General features: G+C 35.7%; 2 protein-coding genes across 5 annotated transcripts; one reads left to right on the top strand and one right to left on the bottom strand.

Moving 5' to 3' along the window:
- Nucleotides 1-90: 90 nt before the first annotated feature.
- Nucleotides 91-3,676, top strand: Exo84 (exocyst complex component Exo84). 2 transcript variants are annotated; one of them, XM_076420420.1, is made up of 9 exons: nt 91-225; nt 649-785; nt 860-1,221; nt 1,294-1,596; nt 1,687-1,834; nt 1,926-2,435; nt 2,563-2,693; nt 2,767-3,183; nt 3,266-3,676. In XM_076420420.1, the coding sequence occupies exons 2-9, from the start codon at nt 719-721 to the stop codon at nt 3,470-3,472; spliced, it is 2,145 nt and encodes a 714-aa protein (XP_076276535.1). In that variant the 5' UTR covers nt 91-225; nt 649-718; the 3' UTR covers nt 3,473-3,676. The 2 variants fall into 2 exon arrangements, with proteins under 2 accessions (XP_076276535.1, XP_076276534.1); XM_076420419.1 differs by lacking the exon at nt 91-225 and adding an exon at nt 280-421.
- On the bottom strand, nt 394-5,219 carry LOC143207215 (sperm-associated antigen 7 homolog). Of its 3 annotated transcripts, none has more exons than XM_076420432.1 (6): nt 4,752-5,119; nt 4,587-4,654; nt 4,414-4,502; nt 4,009-4,346; nt 3,757-3,940; nt 394-550 (listed from the first exon to the last, which is right to left on the bottom strand). In XM_076420432.1, exons 1-5 carry the CDS (start codon nt 4,828-4,830, stop codon nt 3,804-3,806), a joined length of 711 nt encoding a protein of 236 aa, XP_076276547.1. In that variant the 5' UTR covers nt 4,831-5,119; the 3' UTR covers nt 394-550; nt 3,757-3,803. The 3 variants fall into 3 exon arrangements, with proteins under 3 accessions (XP_076276547.1, XP_076276546.1, XP_076276544.1); XM_076420431.1 differs by lacking the exon at nt 394-550 and adding an exon at nt 5,130-5,219 and having other exon boundaries at nt 3,669-3,940; nt 4,752-4,895; XM_076420429.1 differs by lacking the exon at nt 394-550 and having other exon boundaries at nt 3,669-3,940; nt 4,752-4,895; nt 4,978-5,119.
- Between the last annotated feature and the right edge of the window lie 8,733 nt (nt 5,220-13,952).

Raw genomic sequence — 13,952 nt, 5'->3', positions numbered from 1 at the left:
CTTTTCAATGTTATTCAAAAATTCCTTCCCAATACCCATCTCGATAAAATAGATCCCGCCTAGGTGACCGATCACGCCATCCGTGGCAAAACGTACAAGCTATCAGACGAACGATACCGGCAGGTGAATCAGGTATGATCAGGTATTTTGCCACACCACGGATCAGGATGGCAATATGGCAACATTGGCAACACCAGTGACACCAGTGACCAGTGACACTAAAAGGTTAGAACAGGGAACAGGTTAGAGAAATTATTTATTGTATCGTATCGTATTGTATTATACACGAAAAATGCAATAATGGACGGTACTGCGTACGATACATTATAAAATTGTTAATCAGAATCAGTTAGGAAGAACTCGAAACCGTTGCCGTTGATGTGCGACAAATAGGGAGTTATTTACATATATTCAGTTATTGGTAAGATATCTCGGTCTTTGGTCTTTGGGTCTTTGGCAACACCTTATATTTGCATGCATATATGTATTTATGTCATATGCAACTTGCGTGACTCATACCCACATTACGGAATGCTCTTTCAACTTCAACCTGTAAAATACATATGAATGCATTAGGATACATAGTTTAAACATTTAACTGAACCTAAGCCGATGCGTACTAATGAATTGATGCCTGTCACTTTGTAGAACACCGTGACAGTTGATCGCGTCCGTAAAATGAAATTTGCATGGGGCACCAAGTAACGAGTACGTATTTATGTATTATACGATGGCCGAGAGTTTGGCAAAAGTGTTTGCGACCGAAGATTTTAGTCCCGAAAAGTGTGAGTATCGTACGGTAAATAAATCGAATATACATAAATTGATTATCAGACTAAATAATTTTGTTTGGTTTCAGTTGTTAAAGAACTGAGCGCACAATGTGTTGGTGCGGACGAATTAAGGCACCAACGAGCAAAAATTCAAGAACTCGCGAACAACACGTCTGCACAGTTAAAACGCAATGTTTATCAAAACTACATGCAATTTATAGAAACAGCCAAAGAAATTTCACATCTGGAAAGCGAAATGTATCAGTTATCGCAACTATTGAGCGAGCAGCGTTCCTTGTTGAGCACATTAGGATCGACCAGAACTACGGGTGTTATTTTCGAGGATTTATCAGAATCTCGAGAAGAAGGTGTCAATGAATTTACCTCCAAGGAGGAGGAACAGAAGCAAAAGCTGATGCAACTGCTTGAAAATGTTGAAGGCGCGATGGTGAGCCGATACAACTTTGATGCGCTTTATTCAAAAGAAGAAATAATAATTAGTTTTAGATTTGCTTCGCAGAGTTTAGCAGAGACACCTGGACGTACGTGTTTGCACGAAGGATCGCTACTGGAGCTAGATCCGCTGGAAGGAACCCCGCTGAAAAGGGTTCACGCGTATTTGTTCAATGACATATTGATGGTCTCCTCTTGGTTAGCGAATGGGAACAGACGCGGACCACCCAGATATAAAATGCAAGCAGTGTATAATCTGGAAAGTTTGGCAGTTGTTAACGTAAGAGATTTAGGAACGGTAAAATTGGCGTTCAAGCTGTTGGCGTTTTCCGATACGAGAGTATTCCAGTGCGCGACTGCAACGAGTAAAGTTAGTGTTTCAACGAATGTGTCCGAGTATCGTCGAAACGAGAAATACGTTCTAGAAATAGAAATTACAATGTTATCGTTTTCGTTTCAGAAAGAGTGGTTGGATAAATGCGAACAAGCGAAGAAAATGAAATTAGCCGAAGATAATCCAAACGGACAAGCACAAAATATCAATACACGATCCAAAGAAGAAAAAATGGCACCTTCGCGATCGATGTCTCTCGATTCTAATACTCTAGGTACAATTCGATCAAATTGTCAGGTCAAGTGAAATTCTGATAAATTGCATTACATTCTTCGGTGTTCCGTTTTCTTTTTCTATATACATAGGTGTAGACGACGTGGACTCGGAGTTGTTCGAACCACCACCGGAATGGATGCTAGAAGTCGCAGAAGATTTAGATTCTTGTATAGCTCAACGTCATTTCGAAGAAGCCTTCAGCCTTTTAGAGAAGGCGAAAACCTATTTAAAAGATTGCCAAATGTCGCCGGTTTTACTGGATATACAGTTAAAAGTAAACAATAGAGGACGATCTCTGGTCGACGTTCTAACGAAAGAACTCGAAGTGAGCGCGGAAACAAAATCGCTTCAAGGCGGTGGTTTAAGAAGCGCGCGACGCGTTGTCAAACTATTGATACAGCTTAACAGAAGCGCCCAAGCCTGTCAATTGTATTTACGACTGTGTACCGCTGTGTTAAGGGCACGCTTAAAGAGGGTTAAAAGAGAAGGCAACATCGCGCCTTATGCGAAACAACTTAGCGCGATCGCTTTTAGCAATATCGTGGAAATTGCGAAAGAATTTCGAAAACTTTTTCTACAATCTACAAATTGTACATCTGGTAACTATACGGTCTGCTGATCGGGTATATGTATACATGTATAGATGACACGGTCGTGTCTTATCTCTTATCGTTAGTCGATATTTTCCAGCTTGCTTTCCCAACATCGAATTTCTCTTGATTTTAGGTTTGGTTGTATGGTGCAGTCAAGAAGTTAAACATCTAACGACCCATTTAATCAAACAACTGTTTGTTCCGAAAGTGTTGCTAAGCACTTTGGTGGAGTGTATAGTTTCGGTTCGATGTCACTGTGATCAGGTAAAATACTAATTCTAAGCAACCAATGTAGATGGATACTTCGAAACAGCTCCCAAACTATATTTCTTCTCAGTTGACGCAACTTGGAATGGATTTTCGTTATCAACTAGACGGTCAACTGCGATCCCCTTTAACCAAAGCTATACAAGAATCCGGTGAAAAATATGTTGACATTGTAAAGGTGCATATAGCCGAGGATACTTGGCGACCGACCAATTTAGAAACGCCTAGAAACATTCAAAAATTTTTCTGCGAAATGGACGATCTTGGGATAACTATACCATCGTCTTACCTAATGAACGATCGTTGGATCGTATTGACCGATAATACGTTAACTTTCTCAAAAATCTACATCAGCTTGCTAGAGGACTGTTTAAACGTTGCTACACCGGAACTCATGGCTACGATAGACGGAGTACTAGTGTCCGTGATGCGAGTTCAAGTACAACATATTGTTGTATCGCTTACGAATCCGAAATTGAAACAGGAGGTAAATGTTTTCTTTTTGTCCGCTCTTCTTCCATCATTCTCAAGATTTCTAACTGTGTTTCGATTATCTTTTGTAAATTTAGAAGCAGTTGGTTCACGATAATGCAGCCTACATTCGAGATGTTGTAATTGTGCGAGGACTAGAGTTGTATAAATCGACAACCAATCAAGTTTTCAAGAAATTGTTAGCTTTGAAAGAGCAAATTGTATTCGACTCGTTATCTGTAACTAAACCGAAACCAGCACCGAGAACATCGGTATCAAAGTATTTGACCACGGAATATATTTAATATGAATCCTATCGAAATGTAGAAATATCGCGAGGTATTGCTGTATATAACGAGGTGTAAAAGAAAATCGGAAGCTGTAACAAAACTATACATACGATAAAGCGTTTCATTCAGATTTTCTGTACACGCTGGATGTATTATATTCTGTATATAAGTTAATTTGTTAATTTGTCTTTGAATAAATACATCTGCTAAATCGAAGAAGTAGCCGTATAACTTATTTCTGGAAGTTATTGCAGGTACACGATCGATACTAATACTCGTATAGAACAAATGAAAATCACCCTTAATATACAGCATTTCGATTCGAAAGGATCGTTATATCATTCAACTATTTTATCCTTTTATCTTTGTTTTCTAAACTTGTTTTCTCTGTATTTCCATTTTCTTCTAGTTTCCTTTTCTTCGCACGAATATCAGCCAATGTCTGCTCTATGCTTCTTTGATCTTTCTTGTTTTCGCTGGGAACTGAAATCAATCTTTGAATTAGCAGCAAGCATCCGGGCAACAAACAAAGAATGGATGCGTGTACCTACCACATCCGTAACTGCTATTAGCCTCCGTTTTCTTGGCTGCTTCTAGAGCGGCTTCCTTCCCTATTAAATGTTGATACTTATCCTTGTAATAACTATTCGGTACAAAGTCGTCTTTCCGTTTCTTAGCTTTCGCATCTTCTATTTCTTCTTTGGCGCGTCTCTCTTTTTCTTCCGCGACTCTCTTAGCTATTTCTTCGTTCCATTCCTCTCCCCTGCGTAACGCGTTTAGTTGATCTTCAGTCGGAGCATGTTCCCTCTTAAAGATCATAATATGACGATCCACGCCATCTTCGCCGAAGGAATAAGCCCACACGTTAGCGACTTCGGCAACGTCGTGTCTGCAACAGGGAAACAAGATATTACCAGCGGCGTATATAATTTGAATTATAGTTTTTTTCTATGTACATTATACTTCTATGAATCTGGTCCATAGCAGGGAACTTGTACTCCTTAAAATTCTCATCGCGGAGAAACTTGTTAATCTTTGTTTCTACCTAGAACAATAAAAATGATAGCGGTAATACGTGTTCGATCAATTTCTCTTTACAAAAGCAATGTACCAAAGAAAACGTTTAAACCTTTTCTCGAAAAACTTTTAATCTTTCGGCTTCGGCTTTTTGATGCTTCTGATATTCTTCTTTCTGCTCTGCGTGTACACAAGAGAAGTTATGGTGTCAATGAAAACAATTACTACGGAAATGAAGACCGATGTGATATAGATTATAGATTAACTTGCAACTGACTTTTCATCAATGCTTTTTGCTTATCACTGACTGTAGGAGGTTTATCCATAGAATTCATAATAGATCCCAACAAATCCATAATTTTGCTGAATGTTACGTCGACGGTCGTGTATCGTTGGAATATTGCACTTTTCAAAAAATTATCTGCACAAAGAGGGAGACCTTCAAAACATTACTTTCAATATTATATCTGATTCGATATATGATACATGATCATGATACATGCACTTCAATCACAGACGTAGGACGTAGGCATAGGACATAGGACGTATTCAATCAGAGATACAATGGATACAATCAGATAATTCAGATACAATTCATACAATATACAATCTATTTATAATTTATATAGACAGTGATAGACAGAGACAGACTGACTGAGACTGAGATGGACTGAGACAGACGAACGTGGACTGTGGACAACCTTAGACCATATCAGAGAGTATTGCTTCGATTGAGCCCAACTTTTTTGATACGATGGATGGCCGCTAGAGGCGCTGCGCGGAAAAACAGTAACGTATCTACTATTGGGTAGCAGAGCGGCCAGAGCCCTGAGGCAGTTATATTTGGCGGGAATGTATCGAAATAATCTTACCGGACAAAAAGACTCCAGGACGTATCCTACGAGTTACAAAATATACACAAATACACTTGTTATACATTCATTTTTCAGAATCAAATCATATAAATTTTTTAAAATTCTGCGGGGTGCTCAAGGAACCCCATTTCATCTACCCAATAGTAGATACGTTACTGTTTTTCCGCGCAGCACCTCTAGCGGCCATCCATCGTATCAAAAAAGTTGGGCTCAATCGAAGCACTGCCTGAACCCAATGCATTTTTTCTCGTCGGTGTCCGGGTGTCCGCATCATCACCGACGAGATATAAGGATAGACCAGAGAGTATATGAGAGTGCTCACGCCCGGGTTTTGGCCGTGCCCATATAGTGCTGCCCCCTAGTCTAGTACTGGATCAGCTCCTACATCATCTTTAGCATGGACAAGATCCTACATCATCTTTAGCATGGACAAGATCCTACATCATCTTTAGCATGGACAAGATCCTACATCATCTTTAGCCTAGAACAGATCCTACATCATCTTTAGCCTGGATCAGATCCTACATCATCTTTAGCCTGGATCAGATCCTACATCATCTTTAGCCTAGAACAGATCCTACATCATCTTTAGCCTGGATCAGATCCTACATCATCTTTAGACTGGATCAGATCGTACATCATCATTGGCCAGGATTAGGACATACAGTTTGTATTGTTTTATATCAAATATGTAACTAATATACAAATCTCTAATAATATAAATTATATTCATAGAAGTATTTTAATTTTTCCCGAGCCTTTGTTGCAAACTCTAGTTTTAAAAAATAGAAAAGCCGGAAGATTTCGAAGAAACACAGATTTTATATCGAAGTTTAAAAGCCACCATCTTGGAAATTAATTTAATGATGAAATACTTACTGTCATCAATACTGTCTCCAATTTTTTTCATATTTTTAGGCACAGTTATTATTAATTAAACCAAATTGAAAACCAATTTTTTCTACGAAAATTTAGAAGAATAACTTTAGGGTTACCCTGAAATTTTCAGAATATGTTTAATTGACACAAATCTATAAAACGTATTTTTTAAATTTTAAGTATACAGGGTGATTCACGGAATTGTTACAAGTCATAACTCGGTTATTATTGCATTTACAAAAAAATGCAAAAGGAGAAAGATAAATGGTTCGAAGAAAACTACATCTGTAGGTCTTTAACTTTTTTTGGATGCAGCAGTGCATGTGCAATTAACAATTGCATCATTTCTTTATATAGAAATGCATATTGTTTTTTACACAGATCGATTCTTCTGTTCATTCTACGTAAAAAATGATTGGGGTACACATGGCAAAAAATTATTAGATCTCGAGATATTTTCAAAAAATGTCTTTATTGAAGAAGATGCTCAAACGCTTCTCCATTACATTCTAATATTCTATATTAGTTATTTTGTTTTCTGGTTCGAAAAAAACGTCGACGTTACAAACTTGCTGAAAGGGTGGTTTCTCAAGATAAAAGTCTGCTCTATCGCGTGGTATAATTCGATTTTCCGCTGGACCCTAATTTTTTGAGATAAATTGAAAAATATCCTCAAAAATTGGTGCAAAAGTAGTGTCTCTCCGTCTTTAATCATTGTTTAAACATGTTTAAACAATCATAATGTATTAATATGGATATCACTGTATTCGGGAAAGTCTACAGAATCTTTTGCTGTAAAGAACAATTCAATATCTTTTATAATAACCACAATATTTGTTTAAAGTTGAAAAATATGTTTTTTTTCAAAGCCATGTTTTTCAAAAACTGTGCGTATAGGAGAAAAATTAAGGACAGATTCGGAATCAGCGCAAAAAACTCTATAAGAAGGACCCAACAGTATATTGAAAACAAATTTGGTGTTGGACAGTGTAATCGGTTCTCCAGAACCGTTAGGCCTGTTGCACAGTCGAGCGCAATTTTCCGGTCTCAAATACGTTCTAAAATTCTAAAAAAAATGTTACATATTTTGGATCCTAAGACGCATTTTATAGAATTTCTTCAGATTTTTTGGTTGCAAACTGTAGTCGTAAACAATGAAAAACCCCCAAAAATCGGAAAAATGCAGATTTCTAGAAAATACGAAAACATGCTATTCTACTGTTTGGTTCCTTGATAAAGTACTACAGCAGGCAGTGTCGTCAAGTTTTTTCAGATTTTTTTTATTGTGGGACATCATTGTCAAAATTTTTTCGACGTTTCTGCTGTGAGGACGAAAGTTATACTTACTGATTTTACCGCGGGTGTATATTAAGTAATTTTTAACGTTATTACATTTTACATTATTATTACATGTTATTATACATTACAAAATGCAATTGTTTGACCTAAGAAATGCGATTTAATAGAAAGAAGAATTGTGTTCTGTGCGATATATGTACATACTGTGACTCGCAAAAATTTTCGGACGCTCTAAAAATGATAACTTCTTTAATATTGTACTATACGATTTGAACTTTTTGGGAAGCTAGAACAATTAGTTTAGTACAGGATGTGAAAATAATTTTTTCAAAAATAGCAACTGATCGGAATTGTAGAAAAAATGAGAGACACTTGGGGAAACTAAAACACCTGGCAGAAGACTGTGAAGGGGTAGAAAAAATTAACATAAGTATAGAAAAGATAGTACAGGAGAAAAGAGTGGGAGAAATTGTAGAATGGGTTAGGAGTATAGAGAAAAAAGGAAAGAATTAATCACAAGAGATAATCAAGAGAGAGGCGGGATTAGCGGGGAGACATTGGGATTGGGATAGATCAACATAGACAATAAGGTATTTGATGTGGCATGCGATATGGATGGATGGGTGGAGGAACGGATGAATGGATAAATAGAGGGATGAATGGCTTCGAGAATTATAATCCAAGTCCAATTTCTGGGCCACGAGGCTGAAATAAATAAATAAATACGTATTTACTTACTTACTAAAAGTTGCATTTTACAACATCTTTATATGGGCCTACATTGAAAATTTAAAAAATACGTTTTACAGATATGTGTCAATTAAACATATTCTGAAAATTTCGTCAAAATCGGTCAACGTTGCAATAAGCTACAAACGTTTTAATATAAAATAATAATTCTTAAAAAATATTGTGTTATTTTACATCGATATACCCGACCCGACCCGTATCATGTTACAATGTTTCACTCCACTCCGCGGCAACCGAAGCCCTCGAGCTTCACTTCCCTTTTTTCCGTTCGTCATCATAGAATAGTGTTTCCTGAAAATAATGTCTCTGGCCAGACTCGAGTTTTCGACATTTATAGCAAGCTTGCTATAATCGTATTTTATTTGTCAAAATTTAGTTTTTCATTTAAAATATTTTGTTGTTAAAACTCATTAATAGTTTTAAATAGTACTTGAAATATTTAAAATGATACTGAAATATTGGAATATTACAATTTGGAATGAAGGTTCTAGCCGGACGAGGTAGTCCTTCGAATTATTAAAACAGCCGTTGCGCCATTCAATTTTCGGTCAATTTTTCCTATTTACTTGCATTAATTTAATCATATAACTGCATTTAATTGAAATTGATATTTGAGATTTTTTCCCGATTTTTTGGTTCAAAATGTTAATTACACAAACTGAAAAACACGCAAAAATTAGACAAATGCAGATTTTTTAGAGAAACTGAAAAATAGCATTGATCATATTTTTAGACTAGCAACATACCAGAACTTTTTTAACGACAGCGCGTAAACGACAAAGAGGGACTTTTCAATGACTCCAAGAAAAATGAAAAACTTAATGACTCCGAGAAAAATAAAGAACTTAATGACTCTGAAGAAAATGAAAAATTGAATGACTCCAAGAAAAATGGAAACTTCAATGACTCTATGAAAAAACTTGACGACACTGAAGAAAATGAAAAATTTAATAACTCCAAGAAAAATGGAAAACTTAATGACTCCGAGAAAAATAAAGAACTTACTGACTCTGAGGAAAATGAAAAATTTAATAACTCTCAGTTAATAAGCTGTCTTCAATGCCTCTTTAAAATGCAATTAATCATGTAGGGATTGATCAGGTGTTTCTCGCTATATTAAAAAATATTTACAAATCCTTTGACAAATTCTGCTTTGTGGCGTCAGGATACTGCTTTCCATCACAGTTTGTATAGTATACATATATTATTTCTCCTCTTTGTTTCTAGATAAAATTTTATTATGATCCTCCATTAGTTTAACGCCCCGTTCAGCGGTATCATTGACCACCTTCAGTCCATGTTTCAGTCAGACTACTTATTATTCATAATAACTTCTTTTTCCGATATTAGAACTATTCTTACCACGTTTTTATTAGCTCGCTTTCTTGTTCTTTTGTAGATTGGAGCGTATTAATGAATTTATTTATATGTAATATCTCTGCCAGTTATGTATATATGAAAAAACTCTTCAAACAAAAGTTGTAGTATATAAGGAGGTGGATATAGTATCAAAGGAAAAAAATTTTTTCAAAGTCATTATTTAAAGTTTTCAAGGTCACGGATGTTTTTTCTATCAACAACTGTTTATGCTATATATGGATTCTTAAAGAGAAAAAAGACAAATTCAACGATATATCATAACGTCTATTTATGTCAAGATTTAAAAAATTCCCATTTTCCATTAAAAACTCATTTTCCCATTATTCAAACGGCCCCAAAATTTTTCCAGACCATTTTCTCAACATTTGTCACAATTCTGGTTTACGGGACCAAAAAAATTTCATGGTCGAAAAATAAGGTCCACCCTAATGTTGCATATACGTAAATTACGAGAAGCAGTAAAGAGTGCTTAACGTCGAAGAAGAAAATCCGGGTAACTAAAACTTAATATGTACTACATTCCACGTTATTAGAATAATTGTAGTTTAATTATGATACATTTTATATCAACATTTTTTATTTACACCTGCTAGAAACGCCACTGTCTCGGAAGGAAATGGACATTCGAGAGAAGCAATGAAATTAGAGCATCATTGCGAAAAAAGATGAGTTTGCAATAACCTCAATATACATTTTATGAAATTCTATTATAATTATAGTTATGACTGTATTTTTTAATAAATAAACTTGTGTATGCTAGTATAAAATCAATTTATATATATTATACAATTTATTTTATTATTTGTTTGACAACTAATAAATCTACAAATTGTTTCATAAACTATATAAAAAATACTTCCTGCATTTTCGTATTCTCCAATCAGTCCAAATAAATACCATCAACCTGTTCTCGATCATATACCAATTTTTATTAATGCAATTATGACAGTAACAAAACGTTTCTATTTAAAATGAATACATATTTTGAACATAGTTTTTACATTTTTAATTTTTTGGAAGGTTAAAAAATGTAATTAAAAAAGTAATGAAAAATAAAAATTAACTAGAGGGTTATTGTTGCTCGCTCGCTTCGCTCGCTCGCGAGTAGGGTTGTTTTTGCTCGCTCGCTTCGCGAGCTCGCGGATAGGACTGCTCTTGCGAAAGGGTTAGTGGTACGCATGGCTAGTAGTACCTATAGCTATTAATGTGTTTTTGATTTGGTGTGTGACTCTCCACGAGCCACACAAAGAACTTCCCGATTCGTTAGTTGCAGTATATTATTATCATTATTTTTAGTACGTTTTAAGAAGATTATACGTTTTCAGGGAAATTCAATAGTTTTCTACTTATCAAGATGTTTGCTATATGGCGTCGCCTTAAACGAACATCGTAGACTCGTTGCTCGCTTGGTTCCTTGTTATAGCGTACTGATGTTGCAAAATAAATTGTCTTAATTATTATAGTTTTTCGCAAACGATACGACTCCTCATTATCCGGGTTAGCAGTATTGACCTTGGTTTTCTTCGATACTGTTAATTTAAATTGTCCCAAAATATATAAACCGCTCAATTTTGAAACTCTGCTCAGTGCTACATACAACATGTGTAAAGTTCGTTTTTCTGATGTTTTAAAATTCAAACATACTTTTCTCGTATGTTTGTCCCTGACTTTTATGAATCGTAATCGCTTCAGCAGGAACCACTGGAAATTGACTACGTGTGATTTGATATTTTTCCTCACTCGACATATTTACTTGATTCGATATTTTTATTATTGGTGGCAAATTTTGATGAATATTTGCATTTTTCATATAATCACGATAACGAGTTCTTACTTTCACTCCTACTCTGGCCAATTGAAAATCTAACCACAATATAGACGGAATTTTAGTATTTTCTTGAAAAGTAATAAATTTTAATATTCCGCATGTGTGCTCCATTAACCAATCCGTTTTCAACATTAATGTTATTAATAATTATCATATTGTTTATATTAATTTTCAATTTAATCTCAGTTAATAATTCGTTTTGAACTGATTGTTTTTTTAAAGATTGTAATATAAATTTTTTTTGTACTTTCATCGATATTCTTTGAAAATGTATTCTCGGGAGTAGAGATGATTAACTCACTTTTGCATTGGGATAATTTTCGATTATTGTAAGCGGAAACATTAGCGTAAGGTACAAAAAAAAAATTTTTTTTTAAATTAAAAAAAATTCTTTTAATTTAAGAAAAATGAAAAAAAATTTTTTTGTGTAATTACGTTTGTTTCTTCGGTGGAAACTTTCCATTCTCTCGTATAAATTGCATTGTAGAATCAACTCCGTTCGAAAAAAACTAAAAATCTAAAAAACTACTTGACCAATATGGACCAAAATCTAATCAGCTCTAAGTTACGACGGGGCACATCGATTGCATCATTCATCATTCTGATCGCGTTGTTACTTTTTCAGAAAACGTTAACGAAAAATTTGATACCATAGAAACAGACATACGCACACACACACACACACACACACACACATACGAACATTTTGCTTAAAATAGTCTAGAATGACTGCAATGACCATGAAACGTGAAGATCTGCTAAAAAATCGATTTTCGATTTTCGGGGTCATTACAATAACTTCCCTATAAAATCGGGAAGTTAAAAAAAAATCCCCGCTGCACGGGGACTCGAATGCTAGCTCCAGATTGCGATTCATACGCTCGACGGCTCGACAGCCGAATTTCAGTTTCGCTTCCGCCGTAAAGCAATAGAACATGGCAACATGGCAAGTGCTAAAAATAGATTGTGGCTGGCATAAGCGCACAAGCAGCGCACACGGATATAGTAAAGGTACGTTGGTGAGTGTAGCGCGCGGGCGCGTTGCTAACACGATACAGTGTTTTCTGCACCGACGAAATGCCGTCGGTGGCCTCTGGTGGCCTCCTGTTCCTCACTCCAGTCAGAATATATCCTAGAGGGCGTAAGAGAAATATTCGAGCGACACAGATGTCGTCAGATGTGCTAACAGTAAAGTGGGTTCTGTTTCTTGCTAAAGATGATGTAGGTTCTGTTCCATGCTAAAGATGATGTAGGAGCTGTTCCAGGCTAAACATGATGTGGAGACAAAAGCGGCACGGCCAAAACCCGGGCGTGAGCACTCTCATATACTCTCTGGACCTATCATCTTATGGGACTTCATGTCCACGCTATGAATTACCGACTGTGCAAAAAAACCAGAGGTTTTCGTATGCCCTCTACAATTTAGAGTGGTGAGTTTAGAAATCACGTATAATTTCAGATATCGATTGCGTAGTTGCCAAAACACATTCGAAAATATTCGTCGCATAGTTGCCAATTTACTGTTACTGCCGTGTAATGCACAGCGCGTATTTTTGCTATTTTCCACGTTACAGCATCGACGAATATATATATATACAGTCCAATTCTGAAAAAGTAAACGAAACGAGTCGAGTCAGTCAATACATGATTAATTCAATCTCAATATTTCATCTCTGTTTAAATATAATGCTTCCTGTTTCTATAATCATTTTAAAGCTGAATAAATGTTTTTTCGATTTAAATAAATAAACTGTTATTTATTGATAGCAAACAAAATAATAATTGTTGTTGAAAATTGAGTTTCCTATTAAACGCTATTTTTATCTTGAAATTTATTAATATAAAGTGTTAATTGTTGGTTTCTTTAAACCTTCTGCTATAAAATACAATTTTTCAAAGGACGGAAAAATATTCAGAAGATCGCAGTTAACAAAAAATTTTAAGGACAATATATTAAGTTGTTATACATATTCTTTATTATTGTACGTATAGTAATCATTCGTTTATTATTTATTCCAAATACAGAGAGGAAATTAACTAATCAAAACAACATTCTATGTATTCGCGAGACTGCAGTGGCTATAGCTATTTTTTAATTTTAATTCCTCTACCACCACCGACGAGATGTAACCTCGTCTGTGCTACCACTAATTGTAAGAAAGCTGTCAGCACAAATGGGATATAGGAATATGATTCCTATATCCCATTCGTGCTGTCAGCCTATTTTAGCTGTCAGCAGCCCCGTCGAGATCCTGCCTGGGGCTCCAAAACCGAGTTGGTAATACAGGAAATGACAAGAAAAAGAGGCCATGTGGCCTCAGCAAAGATGGCCACCAAAATACATTGGGTGATAGGTCTATCCTTATATCTCGTCGGTGGCATCATGTTTAGCTTGGAACAGCTCCTACATCATCTTTAGCATGGAACAGCTTGCCGACAAGCTTCGATACTTCGCCGTTAGGTAACC

The sequence above is a fragment of the Lasioglossum baleicum genome, chromosome 3 (genome assembly GCF_051020765.1).
Source record: "Lasioglossum baleicum chromosome 3, iyLasBale1, whole genome shotgun sequence".
Lineage (NCBI taxonomy): Eukaryota > Metazoa > Arthropoda > Insecta > Hymenoptera > Halictidae > Lasioglossum > Lasioglossum baleicum.
This window is presented reverse-complemented; position numbering and strand designations above follow the sequence as displayed.

What these genes read in the sequence shown, in the direction of transcription:
- Exo84 (XM_076420420.1), top strand. Translation starts at nt 719, where the DNA reads ATGTATTATACGATGGCCGAGAGTTTGGCAAAAGTGTTTGCGACCGAA. An exon ending in AAAATGTTGAAGGCGCGATG is followed by an intron (nt 1,222 to 1,293) that starts GTGAGCCGATAC and finishes TTTGCTTCGCAG; the next exon opens with AGTTTAGCAGAGACACCTGG. An exon ending in ATCTACAAATTGTACATCTG is followed by an intron (nt 2,436 to 2,562) that starts GTAACTATACGG and finishes TCTTGATTTTAG; the next exon opens with GTTTGGTTGTATGGTGCAGT.
- LOC143207215 (XM_076420431.1), bottom strand. Translation starts at nt 4,830, where the DNA reads ATGGATTTGTTGGGATCTATTATGAATTCTATGGATAAACCTCCTACA. An exon ending in TAAAAGTTTTTCGAGAAAAG is followed by an intron (nt 4,503 to 4,586) that starts GTTTAAACGTTT and finishes TTATTGTTCTAG; the next exon opens with GTAGAAACAAAGATTAACAA. An exon ending in TAATAGCAGTTACGGATGTG is followed by an intron (nt 3,941 to 4,008) that starts GTAGGTACACGC and finishes GATTGATTTCAG; the next exon opens with TTCCCAGCGAAAACAAGAAA.